Source organism: Genypterus blacodes, unplaced genomic scaffold, assembly GCF_046128005.1.
Source record: "Genypterus blacodes isolate CSIRO-AG114 ecotype Tasmania unplaced genomic scaffold, CSIRO-AGI_Gbla_v1 ptg000029l_1, whole genome shotgun sequence".
NCBI lineage: Eukaryota > Metazoa > Chordata > Actinopteri > Ophidiiformes > Ophidiidae > Genypterus > Genypterus blacodes.
This window is the reverse complement of record NW_027466842.1, coordinates 6279696-6300922: the sequence shown is the minus strand read 5'-3', so window position 1 is coordinate 6300922 and position 21227 is coordinate 6279696. Positions and strand designations below refer to the sequence as shown.

The 21227-nt window shown below is 45.6% G+C and overlaps 2 protein-coding genes across 2 annotated transcripts; one reads left to right on the top strand and one right to left on the bottom strand.

Annotated features, from left to right (window-relative positions):
• Positions 1–110: 110 nt before the first annotated feature.
• Positions 111–5311, bottom strand: prss56 (serine protease 56). Its single transcript, XM_076144735.1, has 15 exons — positions 5239–5311; positions 3999–4157; positions 3696–3863; positions 3226–3415; positions 3008–3116; positions 2742–2898; positions 2443–2585; positions 2155–2314; positions 1861–2049; positions 1551–1742; positions 1249–1433; positions 1003–1037; positions 563–606; positions 372–478; positions 111–284 (listed from the first exon to the last, which is right to left on the bottom strand). Exons 1-15 carry the CDS (start codon positions 5309–5311, stop codon positions 111–113), a joined length of 2085 nt encoding a protein of 694 aa, XP_076000850.1.
• A 6320-nt stretch (positions 5312–11631) lies between these two features.
• vwa5b2 (von Willebrand factor A domain containing 5B2) lies at positions 11632–20985 on the top strand. Its single transcript, XM_076144734.1, has 22 exons — positions 11632–11770; positions 12634–12849; positions 13577–13802; positions 13892–14049; positions 14195–14326; positions 14432–14556; positions 14679–14855; positions 14970–15080; positions 15719–15921; positions 16923–17037; positions 17191–17376; positions 17454–17670; positions 17772–18106; positions 18220–18457; positions 18548–18901; positions 18992–19129; positions 19218–19343; positions 19475–19529; positions 19730–19813; positions 20015–20138; positions 20218–20365; positions 20546–20985. The coding sequence occupies exons 1-22, from the start codon at positions 11632–11634 to the stop codon at positions 20983–20985; spliced, it is 4047 nt and encodes a 1348-aa protein (XP_076000849.1).
• The last annotated feature ends 242 nt before the right edge of the window (positions 20986–21227 follow it).

The window sequence follows — 21227 nt, the reverse complement described above, 5'->3', positions numbered from 1 at the left end:
GTGTGTGTGTGTCGTCTCCATGGTGTGAAAGATCTGAAGCCCCGAGACAACTCTGGTTTCTTCTTTCTTCCATCGCCTTCGTATCAGCTGTGTGTTCTCACTTCTTGTCTTCAAGTCTTGAGCGCTTCCAGAGCCAAAGCCAGGATCCTCGGCATACTGCGGTAGAACGACTCATTCTCCAGGCCCACCAGACTGTAGAAGGTCAGAGGTCGTCCCCCCACTGCGGCTCTCACCCGAGCCTCATAAAGGCCTCGATCATTCTTTGAGGTCAGATCAACTAATACCTGAAGGAGAGAGACAAAGAGAGAGACGTAAGTTACAAAGTTACAATTCATCTGTTTCTTTAATCTTTTTTCTCTTTGATTATTTACCTCTTGGAAGTTCATGCGTAGGCTCTTGCTCGGGATTCCCAGAACCCAGCGGTAAGAGTCTCTGACTTGGCTGACATGCTGTGAGGACTCTCTCACTCCTGGACATACTGTAAGGCAAGACATTTCAATCAGAAATATCATCTATCAGAGACACACATGCATGGAAAGACAGAGCTGGGACAGACGTGTACCTCTCCCACTGACTCCAGGGATCTGCCTCTTGCGAAGAAGGCTCCTGTGTTTTCGAAGAAGGCTTGAGCGTCTGGGGTCAGAGGTCACCGCTGGGCGGTCACCTGCAACAACTGGCGTGACCGGAAGCAAGAATGCTGTCACTTCTTCCGATGTGTCACGTTTGGTTCGCTCAGGCAAAACTTCTCTATCAGAGGTTTCACTGATCAGCTTCATGTCTCCTGTCAGACTTGCATCTTTTGTCCTAAAGTTCTGAATGTCATTCATCAGGGCCGGTAATTGCGAAGGAAGCGGAATGGAGGAGGGACGGGATTGGACCTGTGCTCCAGCAGAGGCAGTAGGAGGAGGTGATGTTGTGAGAGAATCTGAGTCCAGGTGCAGAACTGGAGGAGCAGCTTTGGAGTCCAGCTGGGAGCGAAGAGCTGAGATAACTGATTGATACTTTTCCTCCAGCTGTTGAAACGAGGAGTCATCAGCCTGAAGAAAAAAAGACAATATATCAACTAGATCCACATCAGTATAGAGAGAAACTGACTTCCTTCAGAGAAGCATCAAACATGGACAACAAAGAGGACACAACTTGAATTGATGAACTCCTCAGTATATAAAGTTAGAGTTTAAAAATCCAGTTGTGACAGCTTCATTTGTCCACTACCGCCCTAAAACACACTCTCCTACACTACCCTACCTGTAGGAAAAGTTTGTCCTCCTGTCTCGGTGGTGTGGACGAATTATCCGACTCGTCCAGATCCTCTGCCAGGTCTCTCAGGTATTTTTCCCAGTCATCCACCAAGGGGCCCACCTCTCTGAATAAAGCTGGGGGATCTGGAGAAGGACCCTGCTTTCCTGGGAACAAAGCGCCATCTAGCTGTTCTACAAGGAATAGCACACATGTTACAAGCAGGGACTGACTAATTTCATTCAGCAGGTGCAGTGTGTTTGCAGTGATTCTGTGTGTTTGCGCAAAACCATGTTTTGTCAATTGTGTACCTGCAAACTGTGTGAAGCTATCGGTCAGACCCAGGTCCCTCCTCTCTCTGGTGTGAGTTACTGCCATGCTGTAGATATGTTCCACCAGCTGAGGAAGAGTCTGCGTGAAGAAAGTCAAATCCACTTTGTCCCTGATGAAGTCCTCTGCCCGCTGGAGCAAGTCCAATAGTGTTTGAAGGAATGAACGCAACTCTGCACGGCACAGAGCAAGACACAGGTGAGGAAACTCTGCAGCACTGCGTTCATTCAAAGCACCTTTACAATATATTTAATGCAGATTCGACTCCATATCCAACAAATTGGTACTCACGGCATTTTTTGAAGCGTGTGAGGCACTTCTCCTCTGCCATGCGGCTACAAGCACTGGCAGACTGACGGGGGGGACAGGTGAGGGAGTAGAAGCGACAAACAGAGCTGAACTCTGACCTCTGCTCCTCCTCAGACATTTCTGTCGTCTTAAGAAGCTCCATACATGTTGGCTCACGACTCCCAAACGACCCTGACACAAAGACGAGCACAGACGGCACAAAGGACCATTTTAGAAACAATTCAGGATTTCACCTGCATATAAACATATCCGTATAAATCACAACTCCAGACTCACTCTGTATCTCGGCCTGAATCCAGTCAGAGAAAGCAGAGACCCGTGTGTAGACTCCAGGTTTGCCCTTCTCTCCACAGCCGTCTCCCCAAGAGGTGATCCCATAGAGCTGGAACCGACCCGAAATACGGTCCTGGTAGATCAAAGGGCCTCCAGAATCTCCCTGCAGAACAAACACTGGATATAGAATCTCCTACAGAACATAATGTATATCTGAATGCAAGATAATGATGCCTGCAAATGCTAAATTGTGCTTAAAAATACAGTAAAATTTTGTTTTTTCTGACCCACCTGACAGGAATCGATGCCTCCAGAGAGGTAGCCGGCACACAGCATGGTGTTGGTGACCAGCTCTTTGCCCAGGGCGCTCTTACATGTACTCTGTGGCAGGAGAGGCACCTTGGCCTCCATCACAACATCAGCAGATGGACCATCTACAGTGAGTACAGACACAACTGTTATTGATGCCCACGTGGTCGTCGGGTGATTGAAGTAAAAAAGATGGTAAATGAAACGGGTGTGTAAGCAGATGGCTAATCCACAATTAGGACTAAAGTGAAACTGATATGAGTCATTCAGCTACAACTCACCCTCATACAAGGAGCCCCAGCCTGCCACAAGACAAGGGCTGCCAGTTGGGGGCTCCATGCCAGAGGGGAGACACACTGGGGTGATGTGGTTGGAGAGGATCACGGGGGACGTCAACTCCACCAGGGCGATATCGTTGTTGAATGTCTTTGGGTTGAACTGCAGAAAGAGGAGATGGTACGTTTGATTGATTGATTTTTTCTCTCCCTTTTGTTTGTTGAGCAGGGAAATTGTGGATAACATCGACTTGTACTCGTGTTGTGTTTACCTTAGGATGAGGGATAATTCGGTTGACTTTGAGAATCTGCTCATCGGGGTCAGTCTTGGTGATGTCAAACTCTCCCACCACAGCCGTCCAGTAGCTCTCACTGCGGCTGCTGCAGAGGACAGAACAATGACCAAGAAAGAAACTGAATGAGGGCCAAAGGTAAAGTGGTTTTGCTACAGTTGCAAAAAACAGTAACACACACACAAACACTCACTTACCCAGCAAAACAATGAGCAGCAGTGACCACCCAGGAGCTGTCAACCAGGACTCCCCCGCACATCAGACCACCCTCCAGCTGCAGGTTGACCAGCCAGGGCCAGCTGCCCCGAGAAGCAGGGGAGCCACCCACAATCCTGGAGCGAGGCTGGGTCATATTTTGGGCTGTGGACAACCTCTGACCACAGACAGCTGCTGGGACAGACAGACATCGGTGGTCAAGTTTGTGCAAATGGCTCAATTTCTTTTAACTTTTAGACAAACATGGATTAGTGAAGCAGATGGAAATGCCTCAAGCCTCTTTGCTGATTTTCTCTGACAGAGAAAGTGTGATAATGTATATGAAGGCATCAGCACTTGTCTGTGACCACACATATGCCCTCACCCTGTGCATGTGGCTGCGTATCGGGTTCCAGGTTCTGCATAGTGTTAAGCAGGCTGCACTGGAGAACGCGGGCACTGCAACTCTCACCCATGATCCTGATGCAGGTCTCCTTGTCTGTGTCAGCGGGTGGGCAGCGGTGTTGGTAGTATGCACAGGCCTGACTCAGAGCCCAGCTCCTCTCTGCTTCACCTTGCAGCTTCTGGGCTTTACTGATCACGTCACAGCTGGGCTCTGACAAGGCACTGGCAGGAGACGCTGTTGGGGGGACGGAGAAACGTGACAGGTGAAGGGACCGGAGATAAAAGAAGAAAGATCTTGCCGGTGTGACTCACGATGCTGATATAACAGAACCAGGTAGAGGTGTATAATGGGGGATGATTTTGTACTCACAACAGGATCCAGATTGCTGTCCGCAGTCCTGAAACAGACAAGAAACGCAGCCCCTGCAGCTGGCCTCGGCCCGGCTCCTCTCAGATGAGGCACGGTCCAGAGCAGACAGAGCGCTGGTCATGGCTGCCTCCAAAATCACAGTGCCACGGTCAGATAGAGCTGCAGGAGATGACAGAAAGGAGGAGGAAATGAAGGACAGAAAGGTTGAAAACAGATGTGAGAGAAATAAACAAAAAGAGATAAAAAGGTGATGTTCAGAAACAAGGGAACGTACCAGACACACAACTAATATAGAGATTAGAAACACAAATCTGGACAAATCACGCAATTTCATGAAAGAAAAAATGTCATTGTGAATCAACAGGAAGCACATGTAGGTCATTACATGGAACACTGTGGTTTACTGTGGGAACGCTGTGTATGTGAGCATTTGTATGAACTGATGGAGCCCTCTGGTATGTGTGTGATTAGACCCTTTTTCACATGCTGCCCTTTGAGCTCATTGGCAGCGTGTTAGGGAAGCTAGCTCACGCTCAGCGTGCTGGTGAGGCTCCTACAAACACACTTCAATAGGCGCGCCGACCCTGCAACCCCCCTCTGTGCCACACCACATCACAGGACAGGCCGCTAATAACAACAGTGCTGATTGAAGACTTAATTAGAAGGCCAGGGCTTAGCGGGCATGGAACACAGACTGGGCTGCTGGAAGTTGCATCTAAACACACTGCCATCACCACAGGCTCTGTTCAGCCAGAGGTCCTTCATCACTGTGATCTTTACGGATCAATCTCTGATAAACCTGCTTAGAAGAGCGCAAACGTCAGGGAGACCAGAAACGTGATAATATTCCAAATCCTTACTGTTCTGGAGACAGTGTGAGTGTGTGAAGATGTCATGTCATGAAGTCCATTGTTATAATACATTGATTGTTGTAAGACAGTGTTACATCATTGATGACGAAAGGATGGCCACCTCCAGCTTCATCAACAGATGAGCTCACACAGCGCTCAAACAATTATCCAACTTAACAGAGAACACTCTCACAAAGAGGATGGGTGTGGACCAGCTCAGCAACAAGATGTGTGTGTGTGTGTTTTTCGTATGTCTTTATCTCATTGGAAGCATCACATCATTCCTAGTTATGGTTCACATGCTTCTCACTGAGATGAGAAGAGAAGAACTGATCTTGCATTTAACCTCCACCTCTTAATCTGATAGCAATGAAGGAGCAGATCCTCACCTTTCAGTGTGCTCTGAGGCATCCTGTAGACCTCTCTACCTGCCGGCGCTCCGAGGAAGCAGTCCAACCCCATGAGTAGCAGTAATAGCAGAAGCATGGTGTCAGGGCATCAGATGTCCAATCCACAAACAGGCAGGAGACACACAGGGTGACGAGGAAGAGGATGCAGAGGTGCTGGAGTGGAGGCTAGTCTGCGTCCTCACTGTGTCCCGGTCGTATTGTCTGGTTCTGTCTCCCTCCTCCAGACTCTCTGTGCTCTCTCACACACTGTGGTGCAGAGCATCTGTCTGTAAGTTTACTTAGAGAAACAATAGTTGCCTGGAGTGGTCCCTGGTATATATAGAGACCCCAGGGGGGACATCGGTAAGAGGGAGGGAGAGAGAGAGGGACAGAGAGAGGGGGAGGGAGAAATGCTCCCATGGCCAATACACAAACAGATGAATTCATTAAGACTGTGACAGCAAATCGGGTGCAACTTGCCAAGGCTGGACATTACAAAGAGTTTTGGTTCTATGAAGGGAGACAAGAGGGAGGGAGAGGGGGGAGGGGAAGGGCCGAGTGATTGGCTGAGTGGCAAGGAGAGTGGAGGGGGGGTCTTGTTTGAATAAACCAGAGAGAGACTTTAGGATGTTTCAGAATATGTGCTGATGTGACAGAGTGGAGAGGAATGTGGAGAAACGGAGATGTCGACCAGGAAGACAGACAGTGAGCAGGAGACAGATGAAGGCATGAGTGAGAGAGGGACAACGTGTGTGTGTGTGTGTGTGTGTGTGTGTGTGTGTGTGTGTGTGTGTGTGTGTGTGTGTGTGTGTGTGTGTGTGTGTGTGTGTGTGTGAGAGAGAGAGAGAGAGGGAGGGAGAGAGAGGGGGAAGCGTCTGCCATTCTCCATGCCCATCAAAGAGGGCATTGTCCCCAGCGTCCCTCTGAGGATGCCCGCATCAAAGACGTCCCCCGGGCATCACTTGGCTGCCGCCTCCTTTGATCACTTACACTCTTTTATCGCCCCCATTAAAATATTGTCAGTTCACATCACTTTTGTCTTTCTCTGCTGAACTTCACTTTTAGTTACATAAAGATACAGTAACAGAGTGTTGATGATTGTGATGTCAAGAAATGATTCGGAGAAGAAATTCACTCTTCCAATCATAAAATCAGTGTATTGAGCAAAAAGTGGGAAATAAAGGAAAATCTCAGTTTTGCATGTGTGAATGTTTAACATCACCAAGGAAAGTTACAAATGCTGTATGTTTGAGATGTCTGCAGCAGATTTGCTTATCAACCTGATGGAGGACGTTCTCGCTTCAGATCTGATGGGGACGTATCGCTGCGGCAACTAACTGGCTGAATGAGAAAAAAAAAAGATGTGCAGAATCTATCGGGACAATTTCAAAGAGCTGACAGCAGACTACACACTCCCAACAACATACGTGTGAGTGAGTGTGCTTATGCCTCAGTCAAGGCTTGTGCAGCTAATACTGCTGTTTGGGGTGATAGACAAGATAACTTAAATACTTAAATGTCTTTCTTTTAGAGCCCTGGTTTGTCGGTGTGTACTGTATGTACTGTATGTTGTACGCGTTGTGCCCCAGGCCCCTCCATGTGCCCGTGCGGCACAATGGCCCTTGGATCTGAGAGCAGCAGGATCAGGCAGAGCAGAGCAGGAACAGCTTGGGACAAACAGGCGGCAACTCTTTCATTCCTTCTCCCTCCATACATTTTGCCTTTGATGTCCTTTCCGCTCACTCTACCCATCCAGTACACTCTCTCTCTGTCTCTCATGCCCTCTGCCTGCCTGCGTCTATTTCTACAAGTGGAGAAGTTCAGCCTGCATGTTATCATCATCTAGTTGCACTGTGATGTTATTGAATCATGGGGTTGAAGTCTTTGGTTTATTGGCAAACAGTCATCATAGCAGCCAAATATTTACTTGGTAAGGATAATGAGTAAAAAGTTTCTCATGTTGAATTCTGAAGAACTCAGTTCTAAAAAGGACTGAAGGGCCACTGCGTGTTAAAACAGCAGCAGTTGATAACAATATTAAGTCACAAAAACATATAAATTTGCTGTTAGATACTGATTCTTTCTTTATTTCTGATTTGTTATAGTATGACACCATGGGGAGCTGATATGGATAAAAGGCTGAAAACACAAGTGAGGCAACACAGTGACATAATGCTCCCTTGTAGTGCTGCTGTTTTGTTTTTTTAATGGTACGTACACGCAGAAGGACAGTTACAAAGGCCAAGGACCCTAACCAGCAGCGGTAAGCCTCTAATCTAATATATACTTCTGTCTGTTTTTTGAGGCTGTTATTAGTTTTCTGACTGTCTAGAATATGATATATAGACATAAATTGTAGTGAGTCAGTGAATTATGTTGTTGCCAGACTGGAGATCTGTGTGAGGATGTTGCATTACAAAACACACAATGCGCAACGCTAAATCACACGACAATGAGAACATTAACAACAATTGTGTTGAATAACACCCAGGTATTGTGTTCAGTTATGAAACCAATTCTCCCATTGTCTCGGTCAGAAGACAATTGAAATCTAGGTCAGTAGGGTGCACAAGGGAGAAGACAGAGTTCCCAACATTTCAACACAGACAGACACTTGAACCTCCCACCCCCCATCCTGCTCAGGCCTGTACTGGGTCATTGTTATACATGTTGTTAATTAGATCTATTATGACCTCAACAATCATATTAACTGCCATTAGATACACATAAACCTCCAACTGTTTAGTAAAGCAGTATATCAAATTTACCTAAACGCAACATTAATGAGGGTTTGGATGATCATTTACTGTTTATAAATACACACACAGTCACAAAACATTATCTTTTAATAATAAATGCAAGTGGCAAAAAATACTCAAGTATCATAAAGAAATAAACATTAGCTAATGTCAGGAACAAAATTGAGGTGCTGTGTAGATGTTGTGTTAAAGCCCATCAAAGATCTGGGAGGCAACTAACTCTTGATCAATGGAAGGAGGAGTAATGAGAATGATTGATTTGAATTTGTTGGATTCAATTATAATTACCACATTTGTTCATTAGGCCGAACGGAGAAATGGAATATTTGGTATAATTCAAAAACATTCTTAATTAGCACATTAGCGTAGTATGGGAAAGTTGTTAGTACACACAAATCTGAAGCCTTGTCCTGAATTCATTCACCGGGATGTGTGAAAAAGACACAGCTGAGATCCCCAGACCACTAAGCTGCAAAAACACTGACATCTAGTGTCACACTTCTTAAACTTCATTTGTCAGATGGCTCTGTATTCTGCTCCAATCAGGACTCATCTGTTGCCAATGTTTAAATAAGATAGAAAACAACATGTGATGTTTGACTGAGCAAACATTACCTATGGGATGCACAGAAGTACAGGGAATAAAATACCCTGAAGGAGTCGCAGCCACTACAGCGGGAAGAGGACCTGAGCTGCTCCTCGGGCGCCTTAAGCAAGTAAACAAAACAATGACAATACAATATTGTAGAACAATAGTTCAAGTGATTGATTGTAGCTGTAAATATACATAAACAAGTGTGTTGGTAATGCACTAAAGCTGTGAGTTCTTGGGAGAGTCTGTAATGTAACCATGGATTGAAAGAGTGCCTCAGATATCAAACATCAAAGAAGAGTTTTTTTCACTATTCTGCCCTTCTGGTACTCTCTCTCTCTCTCTCTCTCTCTCTCTCTCTCTCTCTCTGCTTTTACCTATTACACACATACACACATGCACCTGCAAAGCCCTAGTAATAAAATCAGTAACAAACAGCTACTGTCCTTGATTCACATGTGTGCTCTTTATGTGTAATATTTACTTTCAGAAAAAAACAGATTTTTTTGGCCCATTTATTTCCAAAACAATCATATAATCACTTGTATGTGTAATTACATGAATCTACATTCTGGGTGAGGCTATAGGTGAGTGTGTTGGACTTTGGAGTAGCTCAACACATTTGGTACCCGGGTATGATTGATGGGATGATGATGTCATAGTAACCTACATGATGCCATGGTGACCATGATAACAGTGACTTTTCTTATTATTAATGTGGCACTAGTAGACTGAAGAGTCACCTCACCTTTTTTGCGTCATGACAATAATACGATGTGATTAATATCATGGTTGGATTATTATGAAATAGGATGATGCAACCAGAGGACCCCAAATATATAATCATGATGTAGATTAGGTGGTTGTAGGGGTTGATCCCTGCCTATTGATCATCATTAAACTCCATCACCATTGTTATAAATTCACGCAGGCTGAATATTGTGAAACATTCAGGATTAGTCTTTATTTATTTTTTGTCTCATAATGATACATCTATATGTAACTCCATTCATCTCAAAACTGAACACATCTGTTGGACAAAGATTTGTTTGTGTCATGATCATGTTTGTGGTCTCACCTCCCCATATCCACTGATGACCCGGTGGGAGAGGCAGAGTATACACCCCCACCCCCACCCCACCCTCCCTCCCTCTGGCTGAGCCATTAGCCATGAATTATGGTGCTGCTACCATCACCGCCAATTGTCTGGACGAAAAGCAGGGCTCTGCCTCACTAAGCGTCTTGTATGAGTGTGTGTGCTTGAGCAGCATGTTAGGGATCATAGTGACCGATCAGATCTGTGGTTTAGGTCAGAGCAGGTAAACTCATTCTACAGAAGATGTAGGTCAGCACAGAACAGCATGTCTGGTTATTGAACCATGCAGTATTTTTGTTTTGCCCAAAACAGGAAGTGAGTCTATTTAATGGAATAATGCCAGAATAAAAGAATTGACCGCACAAGTGATATTGAATTTGTGCTGAATGTTGCTCTGCACATTTTTTGTGTTTTAGTGACATTTTGTGAAATAATTGTTTTTCAAAAAGGGCAACTGGTGGGTTTGTGGAGGGATGCAGGGAGGGAGGGGAGAGAGAGAGAGGGAGCAGGAGAGGGGGGGGTGGAGATAGAGAGCAGGATGTGTTATCAGGAAAACTCCTACCGGTTGTAGCATCGGGAAACCCGTGCGCAGATGTGACGGAGGAGTGATGCACAGGCTGGACACAGACACACATGAACGGATGCAACACTGAACAGTAAGTGTGGATGTCTGGTTTTTGCACATAATGTGGGGCTTGTAACTGTCTTTCAGGGGGGACTGCAGTGTGTGCTCATCACAGGCGACTCTGAGACTGCTGTGCTACTGCATTGGCTTCACTTTTAATCTTTTCTTTTTTCTTGGCCTTTCACCAAGATGAGGCTTGAATGTTGCAAACGTTTGTAAATCAGCCTGCCTTGTATTTTTCCACTGAACTTTCTACGGTTTATGAGTGCATGTACATTATCCTCTCTGTACCATGTATGGGCACACACACACACACACAACTCATCATTTAATTTATTATCTTTGCAGTACATTATCTGTCTCGGTGATAAAGGTACACAGACCACCATGCTTGTTCCACAGCCTCAGTAGCCTAGAGGGGGGTGTGGTGGGGGGTGGACGGTGGCTGTGTTGTACTTTTCCTTTCCTGTGTGTGTGTGTGTGTGTGTGTGTGTGTGTGTGTGTGTGTGTGTGTGTGTGTGTGTGTGTGTGTGTGAGTGAGTGTGTGTGTGTTCCGACTGGTTTTGTTCACTCTACTTTAACAAACCAGGCATTTATTTGCCAGTACAAGCAGAGAGCACGGTAGCCAGATGGAGGCTGTTGATCTTGTTAGAAAGGTAGACCATTACCTGGACCACAGTAAACACACGCAGACACGCGCACACACATGCACAAACACACCGACACATGTGCACACATACAGTTCTGTGCACTTAGCCGCGATCTCCAGGCTGGCCTGTGCACCTGCACTTAAAGTTAATCAGAGGTCAGTCATGAAGAATCATGAGCCGCAGCTTTAGTTACATAAATGGAATCTGTGAGGAGGGAAATTGGGGATTAGCTAATGTTTGTTTCTTGTGTCTATAATCATCATTTCTTACTATCTGGTACCCTGAGGCCAGACAGTAGCTGTAAGTTGTAGGATTTGTGTAAAGTTTGGCTACTGATGGCACGTGTAAAGTGTGAAGCAAATAGGGTGGGAAGTGCTGACCTGCACTGTTAATAATTGACCAAGCCTTTTACACATAAACCATCACAACCAGTTGCTAAGGATCTGAAGAGAGGAGATAGCCTGGTTTCACATCTAAGAGCTCATACATTTTGCTTCTTGGGCAGAGCTCAGTTTGTTAAGATCACTGCGATTACACACTGAATGGAAAATGAGAAGATTTAAATGCACCCTCACATTCATCTCTGACCCTGCTCACACCTTTCTTGGGCCTCTGTGTACTCCAGCAGCTGGCAGAGTGGAGGTTGACTGGAAGCTTGAATCCCAGAGAACATGGTGGGGCTGCGAAACCGCTCCACGTGGGAACCACTCCTGCTCAAGGCCTCCTGCATCAAGTCCTGTGCAAATGGCTGCTCCCTGGGCATCACCGCACAACTTACATATGCCAACACTGACACAGAGTCTGTTGAAGGTGAATGTGGGAAAGTGTTAATTAACATCTCTCCTAGCTGTATTAACTAATACTTAGTAATTCATAGAATAAAAATGAGCAATAAGGTGAACATATAAAATCAGCTCAGATTTTGTTCTCAACATAATCTTGAGTGCTTTATAGGCTCTGCTAGAACAACAACCCTCAGTGTCTCGCCCAAGGGATCAATGAATGTTGCCAAATGGATCGATCAACGTAGTCTAAGCTGCTAGAATCATGGGCTTTTTTGAATGGGACACCAGGTCAAACAAATATATGTATCATATATTCATGATGAAACCAAGTACCACCTTATTTCATTTTGTGCACAATGTCGACAAAATGACAAAGAGCCATTTGTGTACAGTAACTTTTTAAACTTTTTAATTTTCATTCAGTCCATTGAAATAATAAACTCATATGCATTTTGTCAACAAAATGAAATGTGCGGTAATTTCAGTGTATAAAATAATACTTATTTCAGTGTTCCTTTTCATTTTTTGTGTGTGTAAGAAAGACCCTTTGGCTTTGAAATTTTGTGGACAAATGCATCATGTTGTTATTTGGTTTTATCAATTTATTGTCCTGAACTCATCACCTGGTGCTCACCTGGTACAACATATTATTCTGACATATAGGGAATGATCAGCTTAAATCATAAATCTTGTCGGCTCTAAATGATCAAATTAAGCTTAGCGGATAGTTAGTAATACAGTGAGGAAAGAAGCTCAATATTTTAAAACACAGTATACAGCATAAGCTATTGTACATGTAATATGTCGTACATTTTTGTAATGTAATTTGTCAAGTATGAGCTGAGGACCCTTTGCACATATGTTCTGTATGTTTAACCCTTTTTATAGGTGTGTTTGTGTACCCTCTCAGTGAAAAGGAGGTTGTGGTGGGCTTTGAAGCCGTGATTGCAGGCAGGCTGCTGGGGGTGCAGATCCAGAGCCGAGGGAAGCTGAAGGATTGCTGCTTGGACTGCTGCCCTGGATCGGCTCTTGATGGCCACTGTGGGAATGGCCGAGAGTGGGGCTGCTGCGGGAGCTCCAGCCTGGATATGCAGTGCACCAACGGTGAGCAAGGGAGGATAGAGGACTGCTCGTATATTTCTCTGATACAATTTCATGAGGGTATTACTGTATGAACTTTACATCCAGAGAGTATTCAGCTTTGCCCATGCTGCAGTTTCCCCTCTAATAAATAAGCAAACAGTTTCATTTTAAACATTGTCGTTATTGAGCAGTAATCACCCTGATCCATTTATGATTACTGCTAGTGGACACTATTCCTCTGATCAGCAGACAGCTTAGCATTAATAAAACATAGAGCAGATGATGAATAAGAGTTGATACAATACATGCCTTATTAATGAATAAGAAAGATTCCTTTATTAATTCACATCTGCTTTATTGTGCCTGTTAAACGTTTACTGGTATATATTGTATACATTGTAAAAGAATCACAAATCTTTTGTAATACTTTGGTCTCTAGCTGAATACAAATTTCTATTTCTGTCCTGTGTTAACCTCACTGAGGATAGTAAGGACGGAGGACAGGGCCAAGCAGAATTGGCTGCCTGCCTAATGTTGAGATGGCTTTTAAGTGCAAACATATTTCAAGTTGAGGTCCATATGAATATCACAGCATATTGGCAACTATCATGAATATTGGAGAATATCTCATGCAACCACCAATGATTCAAATAATCATTTTCCAGACTTTATATGATGATTTCTAGGCTGATTTATTAGTCTGTGTTTTCTTTCAATGATGTGAGTAAAGTTGTATTTTACCTTTCAGGCCATCTGATACTAGATGAAGATCTGGAAAGAACCACTTTCATCGTGGGCACAGGAGTAATTGGTCCCATGGATATAGTGTCTATAATCATAAGCACCACGTTAGAACTTCCCACATTAGAAAATGGAGCGATCCGCATTGTCTACCCCACACTGCTCACCCCAATTGTTAAGGGACAGATGACTGCCAGCAAAAGTGAAAATGGAGGAAAAGCAGACGAAACTGGGTACACAACAATATTTACTGTATAAGCAGCAACAAATTATATACAATATGTCTGCACAACATTTCTGTAACTTTACATTTCCTCTTCAGACCAACAAGTTGTTTCGGTGCCACCTCAGGCAAACAAGAGCGGGCCCTGGGCTCTGAGCAGCAGTGTGTTCATGCCATCTTCACCAGTCCAGCTGCCAACCTGGCACCATATGAGCTCAACTTCCAGCTGCTGGTCAGAGGGGCTTGCCTATTGGCAGGTACCAACAATAGCTCAGGCAGAATGTCTTGGTTTAGAGAGATGATAGAGTCTCCATTCAGCTATCATCAATTTACTTTTTTATATGCATTTAAAATCTCTTGATAATTTGTTATTTCCGGTCTGTATCGCTTCCTTCACTGTAGGACTGGAGAGCCCCACTCATGCCCTGAGGGCAGATGCGGACCCCAGTGCTCAAAGTGCCTCTGCTACATACATCACCTTGGCACAGGAGCATCCATATGACAGACACATCGAGATCATTCTGCACCTCAGTGGTGAATAACTCAAACAAATGTCCACCATGTGTTAATTGTCTTCATTCTTCATTCTGTCATTTCCACCCTGACTATGACCTCCATTAAAAAAAAACACCTCCACAGAACCTCACAGCCCACTGGTCATCTTGGAGAGAGGTCGGCTGACCTTCAGCCAATATGAACAGCAGCTCTGTTCCCGCCGTGATTTCATTCGCTGTACCCGCAAAGACTCAGAACCTGACAGGAAGGTTAGTGAAACCATATATATTTTGGAAATTTTACATTTATATCCCACAATGATACCCCCCTTTGTGATTTTGTTGTTGCATGTGATCAAATTTGATGTGCAGATGTTTCTCTTTGCCTGCAGCTTGAGTTTGTGAGAAAGCGACACCACAAAGACATTCTTAGCTGCCCCGTCCTGATGCTCAACTTCTGTCCTGACTTGCTGTGTGAACCTCTGGAGTTGCACAAAGCCACCAGAGAGCTGCTGTTCCTTGTAGACCGTAGCGGCAGTATGAGTGGCACCAACATCCATCGCATTAAGGTTAGAAGGTAGAAGTGTTTCAATATATGTGTGACTTAATGCTGCAATGTTTGGAAAATAAGTGATATATGCTTGTTTGGCCTCCATCCTATCTATTCTCTTCCATTTCCTTAGGAAGGCATGGTCGTGGCTCTGAAGAGTCTCCCTGCTGGCACCTTGCTCAACATTGTGGGCTTCGGCACCACCATCAAGCCCCTGTTTGCCTCCAGCAAGCTCTGCACCGATGTTGGTTTTAAACCTAATTTCAGATTAGAGTATTATCTGAATTATGTTCACGTTTAATTCACAAAATACAAAACATAATCCATAGCTAGTTTTCTCGTGTATGAACGCTGACTGGGGCATTTTGAATTGTGTTTCCTGAAAGTTGATATCCTGCAGGACCATCTGTTCTTTTTGTCTCTTTCTGTTCCTTAGTAATCAGGGGAATAGGTCAGTTCCTTGGGTTGCCTTAGTAGCAGAGTATCAGGTTTTAGCCAAACCAGGGGTTTGAAAGGACACAACAGCCTTTGCACCTCGTGCACAGCATATGGTGACCTTTCATGCATTTTAACTCCAGCAGGAAATGTCCTCCTGTCAGGCGTGTTTGTCCACGCTGTGATTTGAGGCAGTTTAACAGCAGGTGCTAATGAGTGTGTGTGTTTACTCTGCCTTTATTAGACAAGGGTCGGATTCAATTCTTTTTCCCACGTTACACAGTAATTGGGCCACCTGATATCGAACAGGGAATTTATCTCAACAACATAGACACATTTACACAGGCAACACCATGTTGGACAGACGCTGTTGTGTGATGCTTGATGATTTATGAGTTTCCCACCTGATAGCGTCTGTAATTCTGTGTATACACCCACACACAACAGGTCACGCTAATGCAGGCCTCTGACTACGTCCAGAGGATGAGGGCTGACATGCGGGGCACCAACCTGCTGGGGGCGCTATCGTGGGTGTACCAACAGCCAATGCAACGCTCATGTCCACGCCAGGTCTTCATTGTCACAGATGGAACCATTAGCAACGTGTCCAAAGTGCTGGAGCTGGTCCGGAGGAACACATCCGCTGGCAGGTACGGGTCCATAACCAAAATTAAATCATTATCAAGCGAAATTCATAGTATAAGGTGGATATCAAGCACTCATGATGCATTCTATAGTTGGGATGTGACAGCGCATACAGTTAGGTCAGAGATGTGGCAGACACAAAGTGATGGAGGAAATGTACAGTATAGAGAGACTGAGATGAAGGGGAAACAAACAGGCATCTTGAAGAACTGATTAAGACTGAAACACTGGTAAATAAAGAATAGAAGGGGCCGGGGTATTTTCAGCCCCACCCAGTAATTCCGTAAAGTGCTCTCCTCTGCAGTGATAGTCACACCCCTCTGGTTTCACTCTGGCCTCCAGCAACACACTCTCTAACTCTATTTCTCCCTCATTAGTATTCTCCTGTCGGACCGCATTTCTTCAACACTGTATTGACGTGTCTCTGTAACAACACATGGTTTGTTGCTTTCTCGCTGACATAATTCATCTAGATTTGATGCATTAACTACAATCTAGACCCTATAACCAAAGGATTACGATGGTTGGCTTGTATGACGTTTCTATGTGTATCATTTCAAGTTCCTTTTTCTGTATTTGTCTGTATTTGTCTGTACCTCCTCTTCAGGCATTCGTACAGTGCAGAGACAGGACTGCTGTTTTTAGAACCTGCAGTCAGAATCTCTCTTTTCAATTATTCTGTCCTGTGCTCTTTTCTAACCTTCAATTAGCCAAATGGCTTGTGAGCCCTATGGGTGCCAGAAATACCAATACTGTCTGTTTGACGGCTCTAAATTCCCCTTCCCTGAGGGGGCATGCACACACCATTAGGTTTCAGAAATAGATGCTTTTGGTGCTTCAAATGTCAAGAGGGTGACGGCAAGAAAGAGATTTAGACACTAAAGTGTACGACAAGCCGCACAGAGCATCAAGGAGCACTCAGCAGCATGAGAGAGGCTGAGTAAAGAGAAGGCATTATTTCATGTCCATGGTCTCTTAGAGTTTAACATCAGTGATACCTTTGCAGATGCTTTGGTTTGGGCCTTGGTCCCCGAGCCTGCAGGAGGCTCCTGCAGGGTGTTGCCAAGTTGACAGGAGGGACTACTGAGTTCTTGGACGAAGAAGAAAGACTCATACCTAAGGTCACTATAGTATAGCACTGCCACCCACTGGAGAAAATGCATAACAAGAAATATATAAATCATTGCTTTATGATATTACCTGCTCAAACAAATGAATACGATTTTGTGACAATGAAATAATGTGATGTAGATGTATTCAATCTAACCCTGCAGTTAATCAAGTCCCTGAAAAAGGCGTTTGAACCTGTGCTAACCGACGTCCGGATCGACTGGTACCTGCCGGAAAACATGGAGGCTCTTCTGTCACCCAATGACATCCCTCCTCTCTACCCTGGAAACCGCCTCATTGGTTATTGCACCCTGTACAATATGACAAATTTCAACGTGAAAAAGGCAGAGGTATGTGGCTCTCAATCTTTGAACAATGCATGTGTTTGCATTCATCTAATCTCCTATCAAACTCTCTTATGTTGCAGCCTCAGGGACAGGGCTATAAAGGTGTGCATCGTGGCTCCACAGGTTCAGTGTTTGGCCAATCCAACGATGAACTTTCACCTCCCTCTGCCTCAGAGCTCATGCCTGTGGTGATAAGTGCAGATGGGACTGAGCTGGAGGAGGCACTCAGGGAGATCTCCAGAGAAATCTCCTCTGAGTTCTCCTGTGCTAAAGACACAGATACTGGACCAAGCTTAAGTAAGTCGGTCATCAATGGAGTATGAAAGTTAGATAACGAGTCGATACACAAAATCGTAACATTACCACATGACTTGCTCTGTGTTTGCGTTCCCCTCTAGGTGTGGACATGCCCTGGTCCAGTGATGTGAGGAGGAGGATTCAGGAGAGCTCCTACATCCAGGAGCAGTACGTCCTCACTCGCTGCTCCCTCAGTAGTGAGCGGAGTCTGCAAACACACTCCCATTCAGACACACACAACCCGTCTACCTCTGACTCTGCAGGTGGGCAATACCTCCCCGACTCTCACCCCAGCTGCCTGCTGGATACAGGGTCACTGCCCCAAGGCCTTGAAAAAATGCCCTCCCTAGAACAGATGACGGCGCTGTCTCGCTGGGCAGACCCCAACTGGCAACAAAACCTCTCAGCTGAAACCAGTGAAAATGGACTAAAAAGGGTGAGAATAAAATCAATAGATAGATAAAGAAGTAAATAAATGATAATGTTAGATTAAATTGAATTCAGTTACTTAGTCTTGAACCTTTTTGATTCCCACTGTTGTATAACCAGAGTGGGCGTCTGGGTGGAGGTGAGGAGTCCCGTAGAAGACAAAAGGCATTGGTCCGTTCAACCATGGCAGCACGGAGTTTCTCATCACCCCAGGGTGAGCTGGACATGCATCGCCTGAGGAGAGCTCTAGAGAGGGTCTCCTTTGACCAAACCTTGGGTGGGAGGCTTGATGAAAGTGATGGAGAGGCAAAGCCCACACCAAGAGGGACGCTGTCTCACAGAAGCCTCACTGACTCCAGTAAGCTATAGAATTAAGAATGCGTCCTTGTCCAGATCTTCTTCTTGTCCGTCCATCCTGTTCGTATCTCTTTGTTTCGTTGACCTTCAGATGGACTCCTGTTCCCTGGTTCTCCTCTGGACTGGGACAGCTTCACAGACCCAGAGTACCTCTTCGCTGCCGTTCCCCCAGATGATCCCCCACCAGGTCAGTGTCGCTCCCTCATTCACGGCCTGCTGAGTGGAAAGCCCGTCTCCTGGGAGGTCACTGTGGACTTGGGGCACCTTTGGACCCCTGAGGCCCAGGAAGAAACAGACGATTGGGGATCTGGAGGAGGAGGGGGAGGAGGAGGAGTAGAGGGGGGAAGTGGAGAACAGTGGGAGGAGATCATTCACCAACTGACTGCGCGTTCGGTTATCAGAGACTTTGAGAAAATGGCAGAGAAGGAGAATGATATGGAACACGGTGAGTGAACTCTGTCCCTCTTTCACTGGTTTACACTGTCTGAAGTACTGCAGTAGTGTTCAGGTGCTTTAACGTTTTATTGTTTCCTAGGCTCAGCTAAGCGATTCCGTATGAAGGCCATCCAGACCAGTAAGCATTGTAACATCATCTGCATGTACACAACCTTCGCTACTACGGACAGCAACACCAGCAAAGGCCTAAAAGATGGCATGGATGTCAAAAACACAGGTGGGCTATTTGATTTGAATTCAGATAACAGGTGGGTTGGGTGGACCAGACTTTGTTTTTTTTGCCGTGTGTGTGTGTACATGTTTAGGTGTGCATATGGGGAACAGACGCAGTTCGCAGTCAAGTCGCAGGCAGAGGACCTATTCTGTAGGTTTGGGAAGACGACGCACCAGTAGAGACAGCGAAGAGGTTGAGGACACTTGGAACTCCACAGGTAGTTGCGTTTAGACTGTGCAAGGACACCTTGCCGTTGTCAATCATCGTAACCCTCACCGTACACCTCCTTCAGACCTTACTAATGTTCATGCTTAGCTTTAGGTCATCAACAGTCTTTATATTTCACAGACAGAGACGACACTCCTGCTTCACCATGTAGCCTTACATCCTGGGACTCCAGTAAGTCAGTTGCTCACCCCTGCATGTAAAAATACTCACCAATTCCTTCTGCGGACGTCATTATATCCATCAACATGCCACTGACTGACAGCTTAGCCCCAGTATGGAAGCATTACCTCATCACTGCACTGATTAAACCATAGCATGCTCTGTTTGCCTCTACTCTGTTGTCTCAGATTTAGGTGGTAACTCCTACTCTGCCAGCTCACCAGCCATATCTGCCACCACATCTAGCCGCTCACAGCGTTCTGTGGAGAGCAAGTCGATGGAGAGCTTCTTTGGCGCCAGGTGAGGCTTTCACATCGTGGCTTTGCGCTGTGGGCAGGCAAATAAATGACGAGAACTTTGAAGAAATGCTAGAACTGTCCATGCAACCGCAATATGCGGTCTCTGTCTGTGTACAGGCTCCTTCATACTGTCAATTGCTTATATTGCATTTATATATATTTATATATATGCATTTTATATAAATGTATATAATTGTTCCAGGTTCCCACTGGGCAGACTCAGGTCCTCCATTTCATCAGGAAAGCAGGTTCCTCTCAAGTCCCACTGTCTGTCTGCAGAGACGGAGAAACACCCAGAAACTGAAACGCTAGACTACCTGCCACTGGTGAGAGGTGCACATACACAAACATATGAACATAGTTTATGCATTAATCCTTACCCATTGATCTATGGTGTCTCTTCAGGTGCGTCTCCAGCTCGCATCAGGAGCTTTCCTCCTGACAGAGATCTACTCCGACTGTGTCCAGATCCCTCTGGACCGCCTGAAGAGAGCCTCACCCTACAGCCTTCACCGCCGCAGCCTCAGTCCGCCTTTCCGCTGCACATCCCCCAGCGCTCCGTCTTTACTGACCTCTGCCAAACCTCCCGGTGCTGCTAGCGGTCACCATGTTACCTTTTCTCCTTCCTCCTGCTCCCTGACCAAACCAGCTGCACCGCCTTTCCACCACACTCCAGATGACACACCTCTGATACTGGAGCCGAGGCTTCAGCGGAGGCAGCTGTCTGACCGAGGGCCCATCACCTCCCCACCTGACCTTCCCAGCTCCGAGGAAGGTTCATTAGAGCTGCCCGTTCCCCTCACCCAGAGTCAAAGCCACGGCCAGGCAGACAGCGGCCGTGGGTCAGAGACAGAAGTGTGTGATGGCTCTCCGGTTGATCCTCTGGCTGCTGACCTCCATGGGTTCAGTCAACTGGCTCAGGAGGACCTGGAGGGTTCCACCTGGGCCACAGCCGTGGCTCTTGCCTGGCTCGAGCACCGATGCGCTGGTTTCTTCATGGAGTGGGAGCTGGTTGCAGCAAAAGCAGACTCCTGGCTGCGCTGTCAGGAGCTGCCGGAGGGAGTGGACCTGGCAGGACTGAAGGGAGCAGCCAGACAGCTGTTCCTGCTGCTGCGCCACTGGGATGAGAACATCAAGCTAAACATGTTGTGTTATAACCCCAATAATATGTGAGACAATCATTACTAAGGAACCTGAGCCAGCTTTTTATCACTAATTAAATGTAGCATTACTGACATCTTATTGATGATAGCAACTCCAAAGATACATGCCTTTATGTGGAAAAGTATGTGTTATTGTTTTATCTGCAGGGTCCAACTAATATCCCAGTGCCAAGTTCATTCTACTTCTAAGTTGCACATAAAAAACTCTAAAGATGTAAGATTTCATATTGTGTCAAGAATTGACTAAGACCA